At 43.5% G+C, this 25,147-nt stretch overlaps 1 protein-coding gene across 1 annotated transcript in view; it reads right to left on the reverse strand.

Annotated features, from left to right (window-relative positions):
* Positions 1-16,331: 16,331 nt before the first annotated feature.
* The window catches only part of LOC103902701 (visual pigment-like receptor peropsin), a 31,764-nt gene continuing 22,948 nt past the window's right edge, over positions 16,332-25,147 (reverse strand). The window contains exons 3-6 of the mRNA XM_009283794.1: positions 22,938-23,037; positions 20,653-20,757; positions 17,435-17,658; positions 16,332-16,772 (exon numbers count right to left, since the gene is read on the reverse strand). Of these exons, the coding sequence (XP_009282069.1) occupies positions 16,332-16,772; positions 17,435-17,658; positions 20,653-20,757; positions 22,938-23,037 (870 nt within the window). The remainder of the gene's footprint in view (positions 16,773-17,434; positions 17,659-20,652; positions 20,758-22,937; positions 23,038-25,147) is intronic.

Raw genomic sequence — 25,147 nt, forward strand, 5'->3', positions numbered from 1 at the left:
GCTGGGATTTGCTACAGGGAAAGACCTGTTTGCAAAAGAGCTGACTGTGCCGTCAGGAAGCCACTAGTTTGAAGACAATAGGTATTGAACACGATTGTCTAGGGGATGGACAAACGCTCCATGTCTGTATGTGTTCATGTCTCCCACCATTGCTTCCAGTCAGAGGCCTCACTTGAGTTTTCTGTTAACTGGTAGTACTGTTTGTGGTGGTAGTTTTTAAGTTTTACTATATCGTATTTTCATTTGCTTGTTAGTTAAGGCAGGATTTAGCGGGATCCATTGAAAATATTATTAAATGTATGAATGCACATTTAGAGTAGGTGATAAATTTCAAGGGACAGAGTCTTTACTATTGCATGACATAGATAAGCACATATACATATATACACATACACACCTAGTAAGTAAGGCTGATGCATATTATGGCCTCACTCCACCACAGCAGCAGCAGCTCAGTAACTCTCTTCAGTAAAATATTGTACCAAAATTGCTGCTCTATTCATTTCCAAGTGGGTAGCACTGACGTGGAGTAGCTTTGTTTCCACTGTAATATGAAGCCTGAAAGCAAAGGAACGCAGACCTCTAACCTGTCCCCTGAAAGTCTTAATGAAGCAGCTAACGAACAAGACCAGCGAGTTGAAATACTTTGGTTTCAAAGAGAGTTTGAGAAGGTTCTTAATTTTTGAGCAAAATGTAGTGACAGCATTGAATTGTGATCTACTTTGAGATTACCTACGCTCTAGAAGATAAAACAGCAGAAAGAGAGAACTGTGGTAGGATGTGTGTAAGCGATGTCAGTGTGGACAGAGGAGATATAATCTGGCCGAGACTCAGTAAGGAGGTCTGGTGTTTTCAGGCAGGGTTAGCAGCAGACCTGGAGGACCAGACACTTGCTGATGGAACTTAGTCACAGTCCCTTAAATAAATCTTCATTTTGAGATCATCTGTCATGCAGAATTTTTAAGGTATACAGTTTTTGTTTAAAAAACATTGCTTTGGGTAGCAGCTGGGTAAAGGCCATGTTGGGTAACAGCTGAAAATCTGACTTCACTGAAGGGAAGCTCACTTCAGGTAATCTAATCCTCATTACAAACCTAACTTCAACATTTTTTAAGAAAGTTTTTGTTTATAATATAACTAGTGGGCTTACATGTTTCAGGCAACACAAAAATGTAAGACCCCTTGTGTCTCCCTCCCTCTGTGTGCAGTGATGCACAGGTAAATGAAATAGGGGAAACCTCACCTATTTGGAAATGGCAAATAAATCCACCTGTTCTGGGTTTGACGCTCACCAAGTGGTATGGCCCCTGAGCTGAGGGCAGGCAATGATGTGACCATGTACAACCATTTGGGCACCATCAGGGACAGGTGTAGTTTTGCACTCAGGTGTCCAAATTCAGTCCAAGTTCATTACTGACCTGGTCCATAATCTTTTAATCATAGCTGGCCTTTTTGTAGTGAAGTACATGAACGGGTCAAACTTCTGTAGAAAGAGGAAGAGAGAAAGGTTTTACCACATGGTAAGTTCGCATAGGTCAGCATCTAAGTGAGAGCGGAGGATGGTGGCTTCAAAGGCCACAAATTGCTTCTGAGAGGTCTGTGCAAGGTGATGACAGGTGTACACATCCTGTGGAGCAGGTGTGTGCTGCAGCACAACCCATTGTGCTCATCCCTCCAACACTCAGGAGGGACTCCTGGCTCCACCAGTGCAGTTATATGCAAAGAAAATCATCTGTGTTACAGAACAAGCTATGCCTGCAAAATTTTTAGAGAAATCTGAAATTTGGTTGGGAAATTTTTAGGGGGAATGCGCAGTCTCCCACACACTGGGTCTTTGTCCCACTTGTGGGACCCAAGGTGCACGCTGCTCTCCTGGCGTGGGGCTGCAGGCCACTCTTTTAAAACCATGAGATCATTTGCTCTCCAGGTTGCGAGTAGGACATGTATAAGGAATCGAAGTGATTCAGGGCTGAGCTAACTGGCCTGTGATCATTACACAGCAACTGTTCCATGTATCTTCTCAGATGACCACTGCAGGCTTAGTAAGCCAGTACTATAAGGTCCTGACTCTGCATATAAGGACAGAAAGCACAGACAAATTAAATGATTTCTGCAAGATCACGCATAGCTTTGTCACATCTAATCCCACCCAAGTGCTTAAACAGAAAGGAAGAAGTTTTCTGCTCTCAGGCAATTTCCTTCAAGTCTTTTCCACCACATACTACCACGGGAATCAGAGAGCAGAATATTCTCCAAGTTATAACACCCCAGGATGTCATGCACAGCCTGGCAGTGCTGGCTCTGTTCAAAGACAGTGCGGCTGCGCTTGTTAGTGTTAACTCCTAACAAGTGGCAATGGAGTTCAGATTCTGCCGTTTTTCTACATTTCTCAAGCTCTGTGAAACAAAATATTAACTTATGCATTAGTACGCTTACGGTAATCTGTGCTTGAAAACCATTTATACATGAAGAAAACAAAGCATGGGGAGAACACAGTAGAAAGTTAAAAGTATAATTGGGATGGCAAGGCAACTAGGGAGTTAACATTGTTTGGCTTTAGCTGCTAAAGGCACTTACATCTAAATTGACCTCAGGTAAATAAAATAACCAATGTCCTGGAAGGCTTATATAAAATACACTGATGTGTTTGTCTTGTGTTTGAGAAAGGTACGGAGGCTGAATTATGTATGCTGTAGCCGTTGCCAGCATCAGAAACTTCTTTAAATAATTAGAGCAATTGGGTAGCCAGGCATCTGTTTTTTCTTTTTATGAATGAGGAGACCTCACGGGCCAAATGAATGCATAATGTTGGCATGCTTGGCTTAAATGGATGGATACCAAACTTACACTGTGTAAATTTGACCCATTGGGTGTTTCTCAGTGAAGATCGCAACGGCCATGTTTCCTGAGACTATAGAGAAGCGGGGCTCTGTCAGTAAGCCCCAAGCCCCAGGTTGATTTATTCACCCCACAGGGAAGGGAGGGACAAACGGTGACAAAATTAGCCTTTTCAGGTTTGCCAGGAGGCAATGTTCAAGCAAGAGCTGATAAGCCCCTTGCCCTGGATCTCCTGCAGGATACGGCATGGGAATGGGGTCTGGCTGGGAGCCTGCAGCCAGGGCATGCAGACAATACTAGTTAGGACCAACAAGTCAGCTGGGTTTGCTTATAGATCTTGGACTGTAGCAGAAAGAAGCAACGTTCAGATATTGCTTTCCTTTAATTATTTCAGGTAATATCTCTGTAGGAAAAAAACCCCACAGATGGAGGATGCACTTGCACTTGAAATACAACAGGGAGCTATCATGGGCATCAAGAAATCTTCATTATTTTTACCATGCAGCTGAATCTACCCATACCTCCTATGCCCCATATTCCCAGAGGCTGCCACAAATGCTGTGTTGAAACATAAATAAAGTGAACAGTAAATGCCGGGGCTGGAACAGCCCCCGTCACATCTGGGATCAGGAAATGCCAAGGGAGGTTGCTCAGGAGGAGTTTGCCCTGATTATGGTCACAGGCCTTTGTATCTGAAGGGGTGTAACCAGCTTTAAAAGCTGTGACATTATGGGATTGGACTGTGATGTTTGTATCACACCAGCCTGCTATCAGAAACCAAGCGACCGCCACAATGGAAATCCATTTTAAGAACTGTTTTTTTGGCAGAACTTGCAGTTATTGCAAACAAAAATGTATGGTGACTGAACAGGACTGGGTCTGTAGGAAGTGCAGCATATGGATTTTGTTCATCTCAAATCCAGTGTAGGTGGGGATTGAATCTTCCCAGGGTAAGTGGGATATATTTCATTGCTCTACTACCTCATATAAAACCTGATTCATCAGCATAAAGCTCCTTGTATGAGGAGTAAAGTCATCTGTTTAGGAGAGTGCTCTTTGTTAATCAAAAGTTTCAGCAGTGCTGGATTCAGCGCTGAAATTTGCAGATGAGGACCACAGCTCTCAGAAAACACAAATGGCTTTTTCAGCATGCTTTCCCTATCTGCGTACTGCCAGTGTGAGCCATGTGCTATCACTGCCACTGTTAATTCAGTTTGCCAAGAATACCAGGTCTCACTCTGGATCCCAGTGCCCCTTACCTTGGCAGTAAAGCTTGACTATTCACTGCAAATCAGGCCTGGAAAATGTAAACCCAGTAACAGTCTTCTGTCTGTTCTTCCTGACTATTTTCCCGATGTGTTTTCTGTTTATGCTCTGTAGGGCATCAGGTGTCAGAGCAAGTAGGTGATGCCAGTAAAAGCCACTTCACAGTAGAGAGCTCGTGGCTGCCTCTCAGCAACTGAATGCATCCCCTCTGTGGTGCCCTTATCCTTGTCTTCTCCAGCTTTGGCTCTTGGCACTGAAGACTGTTCAAAATGCAGTTTTTTTCTGGAGGTAACATGCAGAAATTAGAGTGCTGCTCTGGCAAGGAGAAGTGTCCAAACATGCAGTGGGGCCAGAACTGCCAGTGTGTTTAATGGGTGGATTAATGTATTTTCTTTACTGGTATGTATCTTTCAAAACAGTTATTTGCCAGAGTTCATGAAAAGCCCCTCTGCGTGCACCCCTGTGCAAAGGCTCACCGTGTAAGGGCTTACATTGCTCTCTCCCAGTCGAGTGGCGGTGGCTTGGCCCCCCTCCAGGGTCTCCTTGCCCACTGTGCTTGTAGAGGCCCATTTGCCTCCAGGGAGGCAAAATTTCCAGGAGGGATCCAGCTGGGGGAGGGGGGAACGGGGTTGCATGCCCATGTACCTGTGTAGGAATGGGGTGGGAATACACAGGGTCCCCCCAACTCCTGTGTGGTGTTGCACCCGTATAAACCTCTCTTTGTGCGGATCCAGGTGCTGGCAACACCTTCCTTAGGGGACGGTATGCGTTGTGGAGACAGACTGTCCCGTGTTTCAGTAAGGTTGAATTTAGTTGGGAAGGAAAGGAGAGAGGTTGTATGGTCCTGGCGCTGGGGGCTGGCAGAGTTGGGGGAGGCAATGGGGAAGCGGGAGAGGAAAATCGGGGTCCTGCTGGAGGGATGGGGCAGGGGGAAGGTGTTGAGGGGCGTAGAGCACCTGGGGGCCCTGTGATGGGGATACAAGGAGGGTGCAGAGCGATGCAAGGGCTTCCCTGGGCCCGCAGAACCCAGTGGACTGGCCGAAATGCCAGCATTTGCCCTTCTCCCCATTCCTGCCCCGTCCCTCTGCTCCTCTCACTTCCAGCGGGATGGGAGAGATGGTGTTTCTGGTGTTTCTTTAACTGGTCGCCACCAAGGTGTTCATTGCCCTGTGAAAGTATTGAAGCTCCAGGCTACTATCAGTCACTAAAACATGTTCAAAAATTACTCTGCTGTGTGTGAACCAGCCGGACATTGGAAATGCTGCTGTCCGCCCAGGGTGGCTGAGCCGGCAGCAGCTCTGCTACTCCGGGGGGCTGCAGGCCAGGGCTGTAAGCAGGAAACTCACATCCCTTCCTCCTGCCCAGGATATTTGCGACTAAGCTTTTATTGTAGTATGTGTGCAAAAGGGTCAGGGTTGGGGAGTGCAGGCTGTGAAGAACTGCTGTGATCTTTTTTGCTGCCCATTTCCACCCATTTCCACCCTTTTATCCAAGCATCAAGTCGACTGGGGCATTTCCAGCCATACAGAGCAATGAGGTGTACCCTAAGGGACAAAAGATGTAGACACAAGTTTCTGCAGTGCAGCAGCCCGTACCTATACTTTTTGTAAGGCAGTAATTTCTCATGACACATTTCCACTTAAAAAAGCAGAAAACAGACAGTATGCATAAACATCACTCCATGCTGTAGCAATTCAATTAACTATAAACTCCGTAATGTAGAAATATAATAGCAAAGGAGAGCCATCTTTCTTCTGTGATGCCTTTAAGGGCCACAGATAGATCCAATGCAATTTTAAATCCTTCTCTGAAATCAAACCTTGAAAAGAAATGCTGCTCTTTTGTTACATTTAAAAGAAAAAAAAAAGAATTCTTCAAATCTTATTAGAAAAATAAATCTCTCTGAATAAGCTCTATCCTCTGTTCCTTGCCTCCAGTGCCACAACCGTGTATTATAAGGTGAGCTCTGCATTTTGATCCCCAAATTAAGTAAATTGCTTCTAATAAATTACTTAGTCACAAGCACAGTTAAGCTGGAAATACCATTTGCATTCTTACAATTGCCAGCATTAAATCTCCATAAGAATTGTAAGAAGAAAGCCTCTACATTTTATGCTTGCTAACTCCTCAGAGTGTTTTATACTATGGAAAATACTGTAAATGCTTTCAAACTACTTTAATAATTGACATTTTCCACCTTAGGTTCTCAAAGCTCTTTTCAAAGAAGGGCAAACAATGAAAGAAAGTGAAAAATAGTTTTGGGAGAGAGAAAATTAAATTACACGCATGTTCTTATAAAGTATCAAAAGAAAAGAAAGGCAAGCAGCTTTTGCAGAAAAGAAAGCTGAGAAGCACAGAGCTTACAGAACCGAGTTTAAAAAGGTGCTTGGGTTACTGAAGATACAGAGGAGGACACGTATCTGCAGAAAGACCAGGAGCCTATCTCCCAGGGCTTGCTCCACAAAAGGCATCTAAGAGGTGGTTACCCCCCGCAGCTGCTTGCTGCCATCTCCGGCTGCCAATTACCACCCCGCAGCTGGCCTGGCCAGCCCTTGCCTTCCCAAACCTGAGCAAAGGAGGCCGCCGTAGGAGAGCCCTGTCCTCTAACCTGGTCTGCTTTGTTTGGATTGACGGTAGTAGGGGAGCTCTTCTGCAAATAGCTCAACAAGTAGCTTTGAAAACTGGCGGCTTCTGTCAGAAGAGGTAGGGATGTATGAGGCAATTGCCTTTTTTTAATCCAGCAACAAAAAAAAAGATGTTGCAGACAGGTTCTGTGTTTCCCAGCCCTGTGAGGGATGCCCATGGCCCTCACGGCTCCCAGACATCCAGGACTCGGCAGATACATGCTGCGAAGATGTGTGTGCTGGGGAAGGAGTTGCTCAGGACCAGGCAAAAGGGAAATGTTTCCTGGTGCTGCACCCACAGCTCTGCAACACCGTGCCGTGTGCTGAGGTCGGTACTTGGACTTTGGTTTGCAAAATCCTAATGGTTTCTATTGCATCCTGGTGGGGGTTTGGGAGTCCCAGGGAGAAGGCCGGGGAATAACTAAGGTCAGAGGAAGGCTGAGCAAGGCATCTGTTGTGTTAATTTTGGTGAGTTACAGCTACCAGCCATACCTTGGTGTGTCCAGATCCTGGTTCAGTTTCTGCATCTCCACTGATGGCTCACTGAGGCAGAGCAGCCCAAAGCTGCTGAGCTTATCTCAGGCTGTTCAGTGCTGGTAGTGGTTTCTGTGAGTCCCTTACCATAAAGCGATCAGTGAGAAACGTGTCTGGCATGTCATGCTTGCATAATGTACTTGCAGGGAGAACAGAGGAGACGATCCTGATTCATGCCAGTGTAAGAGAAGGGGGTGTCAGGCCTGCAGAGCCATGTAAAATGATGCGTTCCCCTCCTGAGTGAGCTAATAAAGTACGTAACCACGCTGTGTCAGCTGTGACGTTAAATATTACACGGTACCCTGCGTTACAGCTCACCGATTGCCTTGGCTGTTTGCTCTGGTGTGGTGGAGTGGCGGAGCTGCTGCTGACAGCCCAAATGAGTCGTAAATAGTGGCTGTTGAGGCCCCTGGTGCATCGCGCAGTGGTTCTGCATTCAGCCCCTGTTGTGTTTGCTGAGCTCCCCTCCCACCGTGCCCTCCTCACGGGCTTTCTCCTACCGAGCTGTCTTTGCCGTGGACTGGATAGCTTGTATATATACTCTGCAACAATACTTAAAGGAACTCAGATGCCCAGCGGGATGCCATCAGAAGCTCACTTTGTCTCCTTTGTGGCATTGCATGGGAAAGCCTGTAGAGAAACCTGCAAGTGCTAACTATAATTGTTTCCATCCAGCTGTTCTTGTCCAGCTAAGCAGACAGTGTTTTTTGGGGAAATTACGTTTCAAAGCTTCTGCTGCTCTAAAGTGAATTTCTTTGGTCTTCACAAAATTAATGCTTTACAGCTTTCTTTTTCTTTCTTTTCTTTCAATAAGTGAATACCTTTCATTATCTAGTAAAAAGTCCACTTACAAGAATGAGTAAGAAAATTGAAACAAGTACCTATTTGCATGTAATAAATTGGATTAATTTGTGGTAAGTAATTGATTGCTCTTAGTCTGTTGCTCTGTTTGTTTCTTTTCACATGCAGGGGCGGAAAGAAATTGGTGTTACTGTGAGGGATGCAGTTGGCTAAACAACTCTGCCTAGTTATGGGAAGTTTTGAGTAAACTCCCTGTTTAGTTTGTTTCACATTTCCAAGGCTGGACTTTCTGAAGGTCACAGAGTCAGGGGCATAAAATCAGGCTGATGTCCACTAAGAGATCCAAGAAATGAAAGACAACAGATAAATGGACTTCAAAAAAAACCTGAGTACAGCCAACACATAAGGGCATGATGGAGAAGGGAGAGGGGATGTTTCACCTCTGATGCCCTCTGTTTCTCCTTCCCTCAGCACTGTGGGGAGAAGCTGTAGGGAGGTGTGATACAGGTTGCTTGGGTCTGGCAGGAACAAACATAGGAAGACCTTGGGTTTTCCTCAGTGCTTCAACAGCTGATCTTACAGACCTGGTCATGTCTTGAAACTGCCGTGGCTATAAACACCAAAGTTGAGCCATTACTCAGGGCTGGGGGGATTTCACCCTGGATTTGCAAGGGATAATGTTTTTGATGACCCTTTCTGAAGGAGAGCATCGATGGTGGGATTTGTTGCAGTCACACAGCTTCTTAATCACAAGGTTTTACATAGCCAGGGTCGGGACTGGAGTGGTGGTACAAGGAATTTGAGCTAAAGCCCTGAATTTTCATCACTCCAGGCAGGCAAAGGAGTTGTCTCTCTCTCTCTAAATGATATTTAGGGATTTCTGCTGCTGAATGTCATTATCAACGACAACATTTCGAATGAATAGCCCTACACATGTATTCCGTGGCTGCAATGTGAATAATTGTGAACACTCCTCAATCTTCCTCTTCCCACTCCCCTCTCCCTCCTCAGCCTAAGCACAAACACTCATTTCAGGGCTAAAGATATACTCTTAAATCACTTCTGACATTTCTTTGTTGTTGCCTAACGAAGGCTGGGTTGACAGGCTAGAGGGAAGTTTTATATAAGCCCTCACTGAGATGTCGTCGTAGGATCGGAAGTGGGCAGCAGTTCCAAATGTTAGCATTTGTCTCGAGTTTATTTAACTGCAAGCCTGAATGTCTGCATGGTGTACGGGGCTTTGTCCCCCTGGCCTTGGCTTTCTGAGTCCCAGTGAAATGTCACAGTCCTGAGGACTGCGGGGTTCAAAGAGCAGCCACGCTGCTGTCCCCGCCAAGCTAACAAGGGGCTCTGTGTGCCCTTGTTTGGAGGAAAACGTCCCACCAGGGACGTGCCGGCTGCTCCTCCTGGCTTTCCCAACCCTTTCCAAACACTTTTACATTCTGCTTCTTTCATTAATTGGATTATTTGTTTTCTAAGCTTGTTGCTGAGCAAGTCAAATCAACCCAAATCGGTCTTATCTCTGGGGCTAGGATTTAAACTTTCAATTTGTTGAACTGGTCATTTGCCTGGGATGATTTTTTCTGATAGGACACATGATAACGCTGCTATACATGACTGCCTTTCAGCAAAGGAAGCTGAGGGCTGGATTGTCAGGTAACATGGTATTAGTCAAGGATGAGCTAAAGCCCGTGTTCCATTCCCTTTAAATCCAAGTATAGGACGTTATCCCAGGGATTGGCTAGCTTGCTCTCAGAGAAGATAGTTTTGTTCATTTCATACAGCAGTTTACCAGTGGTGGGAAGCAAGCCCTGAGTTCACTAGGTTTCTCCTACTTCTCTGTATGAACATTGCATGCTATGAATCTGTTTGAAATTTATCTTTGCCACGTGGTAAGGCTTTGCCAGGTCACATCACCAAGACATGCTCACGCTCTCATTTGTGCTGCCAAACATTATTCCTGACTTCAGACTTCCTTTTGCAAATATTGCGGCGGATGTGACACACACAGGCGCCTCCTGCTTGGGCAGCTTGCACTGACCTTGTGCTGGGCCCAGCAGGTGTGCCTCCAGCCACATGCGCGCCCTCCGGGACCATCCCAGCTTTGCTCTGGCGGTGGTTCTTTCCAGCAGCCAGGCTGGCTGGTGTACAATGTCAAAGGCTACTGGAGGCTGTCAAATATCAGCGAGGGAGGGTGTTTATTGCAGTGATTTCTCTAAGTCCTTCCACTCCCGTTTTACTAGGTTACATCCTATTACATAATTAAATGCTGTGTGTTTGTTATCCCCAAAGGGCTTTTGTCTCATTCAATGAGCATTAAAGATGATGGTTATTGGCACAGACAGCTGGCAGTTCTTTTTTTTATTTTTGTCATTCAGTGTGGCCCTGATTTTTGTATTAGCAATGGGATTATTACTTTCCATTTAGTAATTTTCTTATTGTTCTGTGTTCTTATTGTAGTACTATTTGGACATCCTTTGAATCTTAAATTTATTCTTGTGTTGCTCCTGCACATCAAGAAGGATGCAGTCTTGCTTCCCTTTTATGATGAGCTATTGTTTATATAGACAGATAAAAAAAAAAAAAAGAAATTCCAGCCCAGAAAACAAACTTTCAGAAGTATGTGTTAAATACATATTCGTGTACTCAGAGCTGTAGACAAAAACATAGGCCCAGATGACAGGCTCCTGTTCTCTCCTGCAGTCAATGCAATTCACTTAGCTACCTCTCTTAATCTGAATGTGGGTATATGAAGTTTTGTAAATCTTTCAGGCACAAAGCTTCTTGCAGGATCTGTGTGTATGTGTATCCAGTAGTACCTTTCCTCTGCTCTTCTGGAGAAGATCCTGTTTTCAGCTTTTAGCCTGCTTCACCTGGAATCACCTAATTGCCATCGCCCAGAAAGCAGAAATATATGCTGACCATGAGGACCTTGGAGGTATTTTTTTTCCCAATTGCACAGTATTGTAGCTTTCCATATTCCTAGGTCATCAATGCAGGAAGGGATTGGGGGCCATCTACTGTGGAGTCTTTGCTGCAGACAGGAATTAGGCACTTCAGACCACATACTAGACACAGACCCATTTGACCCTGCAGGCACCTTTCACTTTGGTCTGCAGAGTTCCCACAGTGCTTGCAAAAATCCTTTGCATTTGTGGATGTACTGAGAAGGTTCAGACTCCAAGCCTTTAGCAATTTAAGAGGTAGGCAGAGGGACACACGCAGCATTGCAAGAGAACCCGGTTTGCCAGGCTGGCTTATCTCCAGGATAGTTGAAAATACAGACATGGTAGCGTTACCCACCTCTTTCGTTACTGCCCGGGGTGAGAGCATTGACCAGGGTAGCTGAAGAGCAATGTTCTTGTCCAGCCCTACCCTCGGGAAGGGATTTTGTCTCCATCTCTCCCTCCTGAGGAAAGTGCCAAACCGTAGGCAATGCTTGGATGGGCACACTCTGTATCCCTCTTATCTTGTCAGTCTGTGCAGCAAAGAATGAAGGATTTATAGGGGTGGAGAGAGACCCTGCAAGGGGGTGCAAGCCCGAGTAGTTCACACTGTAATAAAGTCACTGTCTTAAGGGGGGGTGAAGGGGGATTTCCTGTTTTCTGGTCTCTGCTACAAGAAGTACTTTTACATGAGTCATTAGACAAAAAGGCATAATAGCACTGAGAACAGGGACTGGACTGCAGTAGGCTATCCCACTCCCTCCAACTACACACTCAAGTTATTCATGTTACCATTAGAAATGTCAAAGCTATTAAGAAATGTTGCTATGTATTTCAATGTGCTGACACCCTGAAGGACTTTCAGCTTCGCAAAAATGCCAGCAGGGGAAATGTGGGCCTAAAAGGTTTACTTGGCATAAATAAACAAGTGATTACTATAACATTTTTTTTCCCCAAACCAGAAGAGGCTATTTTTAAATGTGGTGATTGAACAGAATTAATCCTGGCTTAACTTGATTGTTTGAACTGTGTAGCCTAAGTGAAAGGGTTGTGTCAATGACAGGGTTGTTTGTAATCCACCTGCAAGGCCAAGTTGTACGTGTGAGTATTAATAACTGCACTTCATGATTAATAACTGCAGTGATTATGGTATAATACTGATATGTTGATAATTATGAGTAATATTGATAATAAGAAATAATCAAGTAAGAGCTGATGAGATTTTGATACACATGTAAATACATGGATTGTGTAGCCATTAAGAACTCACCTGCTGAGTGTACTAATCAATAGCTAATCAAAACAGTTGGGAAATGTTTGGAAATGAATATGTAGAGTAACTAAAGGCATATTTTAAAGGGTGGCTTAAGGGCTTCAAGCTTTTTGCAGAGTGACTTTACTATGCTCAGGCACGTCATTTTTGCCGGAGTGCTTTAATGATGTCAACAGGGCTGAGTACAGAAATGAATAATGAACAGCTAGCAAGGATTTTTGGCTGGGTTTCTTGCATCTAGGGTAAAAGAGGGCTAACCTCTGTCTCAGATCCTGCTGGAACAAGCCAGCAAATGCTGAGAGCATCCTTTGGAAATGGTAGAATTGCTTGGCCTACTGCCTTCTGCCAGATGATGCTATGTAGTTTTAGTGTGTCATACATGAAACCAACCCCAACAATTACAAAATCTCACAGTAATATCTAGGGCTGAGCAAGAGAGGCAGAAGGAGCCTACATGCCAGAATTTCTATGCCAAAGTAAGGAAGATCTGAATATTGTTCTCCTACCTCATGACAAGAGACCATTTGGACACTAGCAATAGTCATGAGATCTCATTTGTGCAGGCTGGCACTAATCCATTCAATACAAAACACATTGAGAAAGGCCCCCCTGGTAGAGGTAGTGGAAGAACCAGGTCCTATTAGCAAGCCCACGCTGCCTGCCTGCTGTGTGCCTTCACACAAGGTGAAGTGGCAGCACTAGGGTGGAATGTCCTATCTCGTGGAGATATGACATCTGGCCCTGCCTTTGGCACACCCATCGGCTTTTTGCATTAAAAAAATGTAAAAATATAGTGTTTCTAAAGAGAAAGCACTGGGAGCAGGTAGTCCTTTGCTTCGTCAAGGTAAGTGCAACTCACAACACTGCTTGCAGAGCAACTTCCACGCAACCTCCCTTGTAAGCCCGTCTCAGATGGGGAGCGTTCAAAGCTGCGGTTTCCCAGGAAAGCATCCTTGTCACCAGAATATCAGCCAGGACAACAGCCTTCTTGCATCTCTGCTGCTAAAACTCATCCACTGTAAAAGAAAATCCAAGGTTGTGGGGAGCAGCAAGGTTATGGGTAGGAGTAATTTGACTCCATGACTCTCTATGCTGTTTGCACTGTACTTCATTCTTGCTAAGTAAAAAGCATAAAACCCCATCATCCCCCTTGAGCGTATCTAGACCATGTCCTTGCTGTCTCAAGCCCCTGAGCTGTTTGCTCCTCCCTGACTGGCAGCATGGGCTTGGCAGGCAGAGGAGCCCGTCTGTGGAGGCAGCAGCAGGGGCCAGCCTTGTCTGGGCATGTGTAGTACCAGAGACAAGGAGAGGAAATGCAGGACACAGGCAAAGTGTTTTACAAGTTGCTTTGTGTTGATTCACACACTTGAAATGGTGAAGCACATTTCCTTACCTGCACTCGAGTGGTAACGGATTCTGGACTTTTTTTCTGCCTTCAGCCACTTGCTGGTATCATGGGTGCAGCTACAGGGCACTGGTGCTTTAGGGCTGGCAGGTTTTTAACCTGAGTAACTTCAGTGACAAACGTGCTCCTGCTGTTACTGAACCTGGAGCACAGGTTGGTGCCTGCAAAGGCATCCATCCTCTTTTTCCCTGTGTAACCTGCAGAACCAGATATTCTGCTCTACCGTTATGCAGTCCCATGGTATTACCGTATATCCACAAAGGACTGTAGCCGTAGGCCTTGCAGGAGGGAGGTCTGCCATGGCCCAGTCAAGGCTTTTTCTGCGTTGGCTGTTTCTAGTTGTCTTTTAGCAGGTATTCATCCTTTGGCTCCTGGCCCCTTGCTCCCCTGCTTATGTGGTTCTCTCCCTCTTATATTTTCCCTCTGCTCTGCTCCTGTTCTGGCTCATTTTTACTACTCCCTCCTCTTCCCCCAGTCTAACTTCACTGTACACGCTCAATGGCGTACGAACTAGCAGAGATTTCAAGTGGAGTTTGGAGGCACTCTTGGAAATGGCCTTGTTGCTCCGCCTTCCCCCTTGTCCTTTTCACATCTTTCTATGTCAGAATCTAAATCCTGCAGATCAACAGCATTGCTACAATGCAGCAGAGCAAGAATTTTCCCTAGTTATCCGTAAATTAGTAGAAATACAGACTAAAAGCTAGCCTGGCATCTATGGCCATTGGAGGCTCTACGGGCAGGTGTCCGGCACACCCGCAGCTGCAGGTACCTCCGAGAACCGCATCCGATGGAGATGCGTGGCATTCCTCTTTCTTTGGAGGAAAACCCAAGCACTCTCAGCAGTGAGAAGGCTCAGTCCAGCAGGGTTACCAAGGTGGATTTTGTGCTACACCTAGAAGCTTTCAAAATGGTGCGCTAGCTTTGGCTAGGCCAGCCTGGCTTCATCCAGCTGTGACAGGATTTTGCCCTAAATGATTTCATCTATTTCTGCAGCTATGGCATGCACTTTTATCTGGAAGCAAACTGTTTATTTATTTGCTTTTAATTATTTATGGTAATGAAATAGCACCCATATCTCAAAATTTTCCACAAAAATGAATACTCTTGCAGTTCAGATCTGTGGCCATGAAAGAAAACACAGTTCCCCACTGTTGCTTATAATGTTTATTTGTTTTTAACTTCAAAACACAGGTGATTTTCTCAAAACAAATAGAGTAATGGGGGAAATGAAGGCGGGCTGTCTTTGTAACTTTCCCAAGAAACACATCTGGAAAAGCATACTTTTGCAAAACAACTACATTTTAGCACACCCAGACAGTGAGATTCCAAAAAGTCATAAATATCAGTGATGCTAGCAACCAATGCTGTTGGGTTTTTTTTCTTCTTTTTTCCCCCCCTTGTTTAACTTGCAAACGGCACTAAATGAACCCACAATTTCCACCGCTAATACGGAGACATTTTTACAGAAGTCTCTGAGTATGCAGTTAATTTCCAAGATGGGGAATTATGAAGATATACCTCCTCATTTTGATTCTGTAAAAGAAATTTGGTGGAATAATTGGATATTATAACATCTGATAGTCTTGCTACTGATTTAAGCCTACAGCTTAGCTATTTAAATCACTATCCTTAATTGCTACTTAGTTATGTTTACCTAAAAGTCATTTTTTACCCATAGGCAGGTACAAAAACTTTCTTTAGAAGCAGCAGTGAAGTGTTGCATTATATTTTGTAAATAGCTCTGATGCCACACTTCATCAGTACTCTTAAAACCTTAGTGTCATTTTTGGTTTCATTGCCTGTACAACATCTCTTGCTCCACCTTAATGGTCAGGTAGAAAAACAACCAGTTTGGAGACAGATCAGTAAAATTAAAGTAAAATTAAAGGCCAGCTTTCCTGAATGCTACAGCCAGGCCCTGCTCACCAGGAAGGTCAGGGAAGGTGGAAATAATTCTGCAGACCATCGAGGAAAAGTACGAAGCCACTGTTCAGACTACAGTGACTAGAAAATGCCAAGATCTACAACTCCTAGCACCTGCATAGACACACACAGAGTCAGGCATAGAGGATCAGACACATACCCATGCAGGCACAGGGCCTGGGAGCCCCACGGTGGGCACACCTCGGTGCCCTGCAGGGAGGACATGGCTTTGCCTACCAGATCACAGTCACTGGAGCTGCAGCAGCTCCACAGCAATCTCAGCAGGGCCCATCTTCTCCTACAGCCTGGGCTGCGCAGCACCACAGAGCTCAAACGATCCTCTATGGCTGGGACTGTTGAAGAGCAAAAAACATATTTGGAAATGCAATCTCCTAATTAATAAAATTTGGGTAGGAGCATATTAGTTATTTTTGCTAGCTAATGCCTGCTCTTCACAAGTCAGTCTTCCTTTTCCTGCATGTGTGTGAAAATCGAATGTTTCTGGCACTGGGTGTGCTGCCCACATTGTAATGTGCTTTGTAGCTTTTTGTACCTACATAGAAGGAAAATATCACTTTACCGTCTGATTTGCTTGAGTTGTACAGTCATCAGTGCTATAGCAAGAAACAGATGGACTGGGAATTAGGAAATCACTCAAGCGCTGATCTGAAGAGGGTCTTCCTGAACGCAAAGTGGGTGCACATGTTAAGTGGCCACAAAACTTACAGTCTGTCACATTCAATATCAGGGTTATTAGATGGTGTATCGAGAATACCAAAATACACTTCCCTGTTTGCTGGAGGTGGGGTATTGGTTGGACTTCCCACCCCAGAATCAGGGCTTGGTGCGGGGTGCATTTCTCCTGCATACTTCTCTTCTTTCTGAGAAAGCTCTTGTTGTTTTTGCTTGAGGTTTTTGAAACGTTTGAGCTTCACAGGGTCCTTGACTTCCTTGGCACAATGGAACAAGATTAAAATGTCCCTCCGAAATTTGGAGCTCATTCCAAAGTAGATCATGGGATTGTAGAAGCTGGCAGACTTAGCAAACAAACTGGCAAGGATGCTGGTAAGATTGGGCACAGATTGACCATAGGCAGACCATATAGACATGACGGCGTATGGTGACCACGCAATAATGAAGGCTGTGCAAATGACAATAGAAACCTAAAAGACAGAAGAAGAATAGTCTTAAATCTATTCTGGAAGACTACATCAGGGAAGCAATACACCAGGAATAGTAGCTTGGACACTTGGCTGGAAGGGAAACATTCAGACTGTCCTGAGGGTATGGCTCACAGGAGAGTACAGGCAAGCAAAAGGTTAGCTTTGATGGAGCCAGGCAGACCTAGAAGCTATATATCTAATTTTGGCATGGTGGTGTGCTTGAGCAACGCCTCATCTAATGGAATGAAAATAGCCACAGTCCCCTGTATGTTTATATGAATTAAGAGGGTTTCAGGTAGACTTAAGTCAACGGTAAGTAAATTGAAAGCTCCACTGTAACTTCTGTGTATGCTCAGAAATAACGTAACTTCTGAAAGAAAAGAGCATATGCCAAACCAAACTTTTGTTTTTGTGCGGTATAACCCACTCCAGTTATATTTAGATTATTTTTCACATGTGATATAGCACCAATATTTTAGCCAACTGACGGGGTAGGAGTTTTAAACAATCCTCATATTCTTCACTGAGTTCAGATTCTATCAGTAGAGATTATAGAGAAATGAAATGTGACTGATTCGTTTTGTTCTGTTCTAGTTGGGACAATTTTTGGAAAGACAGATTTCATTGAGGTAAATCCCACTGACCATAAAACCCAAACTCACCCTGGTGACGTCCCGCTCCATTCTCCTCTGTCTGTCTGTGGGGTCACCCAGTCCTGTTAATGCATGGCTTAGCTTGACAGTATTGATAATTGACATATATGAGAAGACCATGACTGTTATGGGTAGGAAAAAACAGCAGATAAAAATGGAGATAATGTAGGACTTGTAGATTGTAGAGAAGCTGGCTTTTGCCCAGTCTATCTCACATGTGCCATACATGCGATCTGGAAAGCAAGAATAAGTTGGTTAGCATTTTTAGAACATTTATCTGCTTTTGAGAGATTAATTTATCAGTTCAAATGCTGTATTTTTCTTCTTTTAAGCTCTAAAGAATGGATTGATCTTTTTGATTTAATGAGCTGTGACATAATTTCCTACATAAACAATTTTTCAAGACCATCTAGACTGTAACAAGTTTTAATGTGTATTATCATTCTGTCCCGTTTAGATTTCCAGTGTAAATCCATAATGCACAAACTGTTGTTTCAGAATAGGAAATTGTGATACTTTATTAGAAAACAAAAAGGGTATTCATCCAGTAGGTTTGATATTTTTGAGTGTAATCTACTCTTATTTGACATAATCTTCTACACAGTAACTTCCTAAGATGAGCACTGTAACGCCATAACAAGCGATTGTAAAGAGACAATATGCCAAATGTAAAAAGTCACTACTTACATAGCAAAGTAGGTAACAAAAATATTGAGGGTTTTTTAATAGAAACAAAAAGGCAATGAAATTTTTACTGTAGCGAGAGCCATGAAAGCAAATTGATGCAGCTAATGATAAAGATTATGGGAAGATGAAACACATAAATACTTAGAAAGATATGAGACCTCTTGCTAAATGGGAAGCATACAGTTCTGCAACTACAAAGGAGCTGCAGGCTCTTATAAATGAAGTTAGGCAGATTGCAGGATCTGCAGCTAGTGGGATTTACAAAAGGACACTAGCTGATCAGGTACTTAAGGGAAAGGCAGTGGGAATAAGGTGCAGTCTCTGCTTAAATACTTTTATGAATAACAGTTGACTTCTTTAGTCCCTCTGATGTGTTTGCAAATGTGTCCTGATATAAAACTTGAATTCAATATACTTAGAGGTTTTCTACAGATTGTGAATTGTTGATTTTTCTTTTTAAGTGGAAAAAGCTGTTTTTTTCTGACAGCTATGGCAGCAAATTGAATTATAAATAAATGAAGCATGAACCAAAATTATGTAAGTCAAGTATTAACAAGCCCTGGAGATACAATACAGGTGAAGCCTGCATGATTTAGCAACAGATCTTTCCCTGACATCCAGTGATCATTCTGAAGAAAAAAAAAATCCCTTAATTCCTCACAGGTGATAGGAGGTTTAGACAGGATGACTTAAAGGAGCAAAAGATTAAAATCTCTTTTATGATTCTTGTCAAAAAGAGCTCGGTATTTTTAACACCAAAAGCTCTAGGTGTTGCTGTCTGGATGTTCAGTAGTAGAAATAGATTCTTGTCTCCTTTGCCTTTTTCATCAGTAGATTCCAAGATTCAAAAAGATAACCATAAAATCTGGCTTAATTCCAGGTTTCTGGTTTGTGAACACTTTTGAGTGAAAAAAGAAAGCAGCCTCCAGGTGACATGAGAAGAAAATCCTGCAGATTTTCTGCGAGCCAGAATTCAGAGCTGTGTTTCCCCCCTCCGCAGAGACACTGGCAAGTGGCATTTTGAAAAATCAGCGGGGTCCTGGGGACCTGTTGCAGCTGCTGTGTAGAAGTGAGAGGTCCGAGGCAGCCAGGTGTAATGTGCTGTGGTCTGTCTGCACCCGCTGCCTGCTCTGCTGCCTGCTGCTGGACTTGCCATTGCTGGGCTTCCACATCTCCACGGGTGCCCTCAATGGAAACGTGTTCAGAGTCAGATAGCCCAGGAACCTGAAACCGCTGTGATTCTCAGTAGGGAAAAGTGCTCCTAGAAGTGGTCTTGAAGACCGCTGTCGGGGGATTGAATCCAAAGTACAAACAGGATCCATGGGGGCATTTGGATGCCCTGACAAAGCAGCGATGCCCAAGAAGTCCCTGGCTCCAGTTTAAGGCCAAAAAGGGACATCAGAAATCCTTCTACAGATGAAGAGCTAATAAGATTAATGTAAAAAGAAAACACAGATCACCAGAAGATACACAGAAAATGACCAGTCCAAACCCCCAAGTTTATGACATATCTAGAGTGCAAAATCATGACATAAAATTAGAACAGTTTAATAAACAGTTTGGTTTTGTCTCAAACAAAAGATCCATTGAGCCTAATATCCTGGTAACATTTTGGTTTGGGAAGGATAGAAGATTTAACTGATCGTAGAAATGGATGCTTTTCTCACACCCATACTTCAAGGGTCCAGAGGTACCTCAAAGCTTATGTATTTAATAAGTAAGAGGATATGTTCACATAGCTGCTTTAATAAGTCTTTATAGCTTTCATGACTTCTCAAAGGATGCAGATGCCTACAGGATCCTGGCAGAAAACTGCTGGAGAATTTCAGTCACATGATTTCAGTTGTTAGGACTCCTGTATCGTTACCATTTGTTCCTAGAGATTTGTTTTGTTGAATTTTGAGAGACTTAATCTGAGACAATTTCTCCAACTTTTCCCCATGAAGAAATTTTCTGGTGTGGGAATATCCCTTAGCCATTGAATTACCGCAGTGTGTGCTATACAAAATTTTTCCTTTTTTTCCCCCTCTTTTTTTGCTATGGCCTTATCTTGCACACTAATCACTTCTTGGACCGACAGACTTCCTGACATCTTTTTCTTCTGCTGCTATGTTAGTTTTCATATTTTCCACAAACTGTTTCACCAAATCTTTCTGGCTTGTCTTATTATAGTTTCAGGTTTAACTTGCTGGAATTTGTGTTATTTTCTAGCTTCCTAATCTTGACAGTTTTTGAAGAATGTCTTTTGAGAGTTTCCTTTATCTCACTGGTTAACCATGCCAAATATTCCTGGCCTCTCTTTTGTCATAGGTAATATGCACTTGGTCCAAGTCTTTCCTGTGATATCTTCAAAAAAATCTCTTTTTAGCTGATCCCAAAGCAGGCAACACTCTGCGCGTATGTCATGCATGATGAATGATTTTCTCAGTTCCACTGATAATCGGTCTGGTTTATTGCAAACAGCAAGAAAGGTAAGTATCTATCTTTGTTTAGTTAAGTGGAGAGGTGACAGATGAGTACAACTGAAAGATACCTGTTACCTGTATAACTGCCCCAGCCAAGTAACGGAGCTGCTGACCAGAAGAAAGCTGCTATCCAAATGAGAACCAGAGCCACCGTCATACTGCTGTTGCTGATGCAGTGACCTGCAATGGCATGGCTTAGTCAGAAAATAATATCTAGAAAGGCAAACGTTATCTCTGAAATCTAAATGCACCCCTATACCAACAGCTAGTAAGGAAAATACAGCTATTTAAAAAAATATTATGACAAAAAAATGCATATTCATAAGAAAAGCTTAAATTTGAAAGTATCTGTCAGACTTGTGTTCGAGACCATTTGTCAACAGTGGAAATGAATGGCTTTTAAGCAGGAGACAATGTGTTTGTTGAGCACTGCAGAATGAGCAAATTCTACGTTAGACGTGTTTTGCAATTTTGTAAAAAGTGGGAAACAGTTAGATGTATGTTAAGTTTTACATAGAAACAAACAAGATAAGTCTAAATTCAGAGGATTTGCTCATTCACTTCAAGGCTTTCCCTGTTAAAAATGAGAAAATACATTAGATGCTCAAACTACTTTAGCCATTCAATACAAATTATTTAATCTGTCCTGCTGTTGCCATACATTGTGGTTATTTCTTTGTTTACGTGGGAAATATTTACACATCCACCAATTTCTGTTCCTCAACATTTCTCTAAAGTTATACTGGGTACTTGCTCAGATTTCCTCAAGAGGCAAACATAAATTATGCACACCCTCAGATGAACATGTGATACAGCTTTGCAAAAGAGAAACGTGGGTTTTACATACAACTTCATAATATGCAATGAATATAAGATGTAGAATACATCACAGCCAAATTCTAGCAGCTCCAACAGCAGTTTGTGTTGAAAATTAACTGCAACAAGTCTATCATTACAACAAACTGCAGAAGAACTTCCTGTGGAAAAAAGACCTCTCTGCAGAAGTTCTTTTCACAGCTAATACTACTCATGGTATTAGAGAGAAAAACTCATATCATGCATCCAGTGTATTTATGCATGCTTTACCTGCGGACATTAATAGGTTCCTGCCTGAAAGATGGTGCAAACCACTCATAACAAAGGCATGAAAATTGGTAATACATTATCTAAGGATGGGTGAAAGGAAGATTAGGGAGAATTTATGGAAGGTGTAGGTATAAAGAAGAGGGATTACTTAAGGCTCTCAGTGGAAGTCAAAGTTTTCAGCAGGCAGGAGGTCCAGGATGAATGGTAAGGAAAGGTTTCTACTGATCCTGTGGAAGGGAGTGCCTGGGGTGAGTGTGGTGATGTAAAGAGGCATAAAGGGAAAGGGATAGATGACGGCATGTTTATATAGACTTGCTGATGAGGGGTCCGCAGGGCAAGAAACGTGTAAAGGATTTCAGACCAGATTTGTTCAGTGGAACACTCGTATGCCTTTACAGAGGCATTTATACCAAAGGTTAATAAAAAAATTAAATTAAAAAAACCAGAAAGAGAGTGGTTAGTAAAAGGTTTCTAGCACTGGAGAAAGTAATGAACAGTTGTTGTTTGAGATATTCAGGTTACAGATCAACAGGGCACTAGAGAAGGAAGAAGTGTGGGTGCGAGGCTGTGGTGATGATGCTTTGCAGATCTGGGAGACAGGCAGGAGACAGGGATCGTCCGGGCAGGGTCAGGTCATGGTCAGTTCTGGGGATGGTAGGAGTAATTTTCATCTCCCATGGTGTGAAACTGTCCACCGAGGGGAGGCTGGAGAGGCATGTGCGGATGCCAGGCTGCGCAGTGCTACAAAAGCTGGAGGCAAGATGTGCAGACTGAATGTTCCCAGTGCCATCTAAAGCAGTCCATGATGCCTGCTGTGCGCAAACCCTGGCAAGGCACCCTGAAAAGTGAAAATATTTGTATGCAGGGCAGCCTTCCGAACCAAGGATCTTATCAACGACTGGAAACTTCCCAAACATCATCTCATAGAAGATGAAATTCTTTGCTTACGGTGAGATCCAGACAACGATGTATGCATCACTTAGGAGTCATTTAAGTTGCATTTTGAATAATACAGAGGGTCAGCCGGACCTGTGGTATCTTTGGCACAAGGGTGAATTTAACCCATGGTGACCAAAGTGTACTAGTAATAATTTGGCTCTTATTGGGGTTAACCCTGAAGGATTTTATGCAAACATGTTTGTAATGTAAATGACTGCGTTATGTTCTGGTTTCCAATGCATCTAATTTATATTTGATATAGCCTGTGACTGAAAGAAATACAGATTTGCACCAGGTTCAATGAAGGCAGAACTGGACTTGCCTTTATTCCTTACCTCTCTCGGGATGGCAGCCCCTGATGTAGCGAGTCACACTGATTACTGTAAGGGTATTAATGCTAGCCAGGCCAAAGAGAAGCGTCAGGAAGCCATCAACCTGAAAAACAAAGCAGTGCAGGATGTTCTTTTACTGCAGAGAACTGAAGGGGAAAAGAACCACAGGGATTGCTCCTGTCGTTTTCACGTTAATGCTCTCGAAAGTTTTTCCAGAAACCCAGCTAGCAGGGAAATATAAAATGTCAGGTGCAGTTATCTTCTATAGGATCAATGAGCAAGTAAGTGTTCAAATATTATCTAAATGCCCTGTTGTGTACATAAAATAAACAAGCAAACACACCCTTACATCCATGCTTCCTTGGAATGACTTGCCAAGTGAAGGAGGAAAAGGTTGAACTGAAAAGAAGAAAAGCCCTGAACAGGCAAAAATGCACTGGATGCAGCTGCTCCGCTTAGGCAGAACAAACATGCAAACTGAACCCATGAAATTTAGGCCAAAGAGGGAAGAACGTAGGAGGTAATGGGCTTGGCTGAGTGAGAAAAGCTTTTTAAAAAATTAAATTAAACCATCCAAAGCTAAACCGTTCCGACAGATTGAGTCTCAGTGTTGGTGCTACTGATTGCCTGCTATTTATTAAGCCCTAATCCTCACCACCTCTGACTGACGCAGGCAGAGCCGTACGGCTGTGTAGGCTCCCACTGACGTCAGTGTCTCGGCGACAGACGCACAGGACGGTTACAACTCTTCACTTATGGGTATAGGAAGGAAGTTGCTGCTGACTGTAGACTGTATGGGTGTAGCCATCTGCTAGGGAGCACTATATGACTGGGCGACAGACGCACAGGACGGTTACAACTCTGCTAGCTTCACTTATGGGTATAGGAAGGAAGTTGCTGCTGACTGTAGTGGAGATGGGTGTAGCCATCTGCTAGGGAGCACTATATGACTGGGACATGATCCAGGCAAAATGCTGAAGGCAGTCCTTTTTCTGAAAACTTGCAATGATATACAAACCGGCCAGAGCAGAGGGGCTCTTGGAGGTGCCAGTTTTACACCGAGTGAAGCAGGAATATTAAGCGAGTGTCTCTGGACTGTAACTTGGCATTCAAGTGGTAAAATTACCGGCGGAAAGGCACATCATTATTCTACGGGAACAAACTCTGTCTTTGTGTGAATGGGCACAACTCCCGTGGAATTCAGTTTATCCCAGCACTGAATCTGGGGCTTTAATCCAGGCTTAAAGCTGAGACCATGGCAGATTGTGTAAGTTAAATTGGGTGAAGGGTTAGGAAAGGGCTGCTTCATCATTTCTTTCACTGGTGGTTTTTCTTGCTACTAACGCCCTTATATTGACTCTATATACTTCTTAATGCCAAGTTTTACAGACCCACCTCATTTTAAATGCATGCAAGACTTGCTACCACAACAGCCTACATCCACCTGTGCTCCACTTACAATCAGCTCATGCTTGGTGTATAAATGCAACCGTGTTTACACCAGAAAGCAGACTTCCTTGGATGTCTCAGCTACTTGCTAGAAGCTGCACCTGGATGAATTTGGCTTGCTGTGTGCTGTGGAGAATGGTGAAATACCTGGATATGTAAATGTGTTCTGCATTTCATTAGCCTTATTGATGCAAACAGCTGCCACTTCTCCATTTGCTCTAACAATGCTTCATAGATGCGGAAAACGGCGTGGCCAAGGACTACTGAGAAACCAGGCTGCATAAGCTTAAGCAATTGCATTAGTTATTAGATTAGAAAGGAAGCAGTATTTCAGCAATGATGCTAATAAACACTTTGAAATTAAATCTAAAGAGCTATGAGATTGAATACTAAAGTAGTAGGACAAGCTGCTTAGTGTGTATCATAGCCCTCCTATGCTGAAACTGGTTGAGTTTTTCTGAAATACATCGGTGTATGTTTTATCACCTCCAGATGTGACCATTATTCTCCCACCCACCTTCCCTGACGTCAGACCAAAGAGAGACCATTATATTAAGTGATCAGTTCAAACAGCCCTTGAGCACACTTACAAGGGAGGAAAGTGGGTCTAAAAATACACTCTTGCCTTTTACCATTTAAGATGAAACTCTGTCACCATAAGAAAGAACAAGCCAAAATGTTTTCTTTGGAGTGGTGACTTGCTAAAAAAAATGCAGTTTTACCTAAATGAAGATAGTTCATAGGACCGAGCCATTGTCAGCGCC

This window comes from Aptenodytes forsteri, unplaced genomic scaffold (genome assembly GCF_000699145.1).
Source record: "Aptenodytes forsteri isolate BGI_AS27 unplaced genomic scaffold, ASM69914v1 Scaffold309, whole genome shotgun sequence".
In the NCBI taxonomy this organism is placed as follows: domain Eukaryota; kingdom Metazoa; phylum Chordata; class Aves; order Sphenisciformes; family Spheniscidae; genus Aptenodytes; species Aptenodytes forsteri.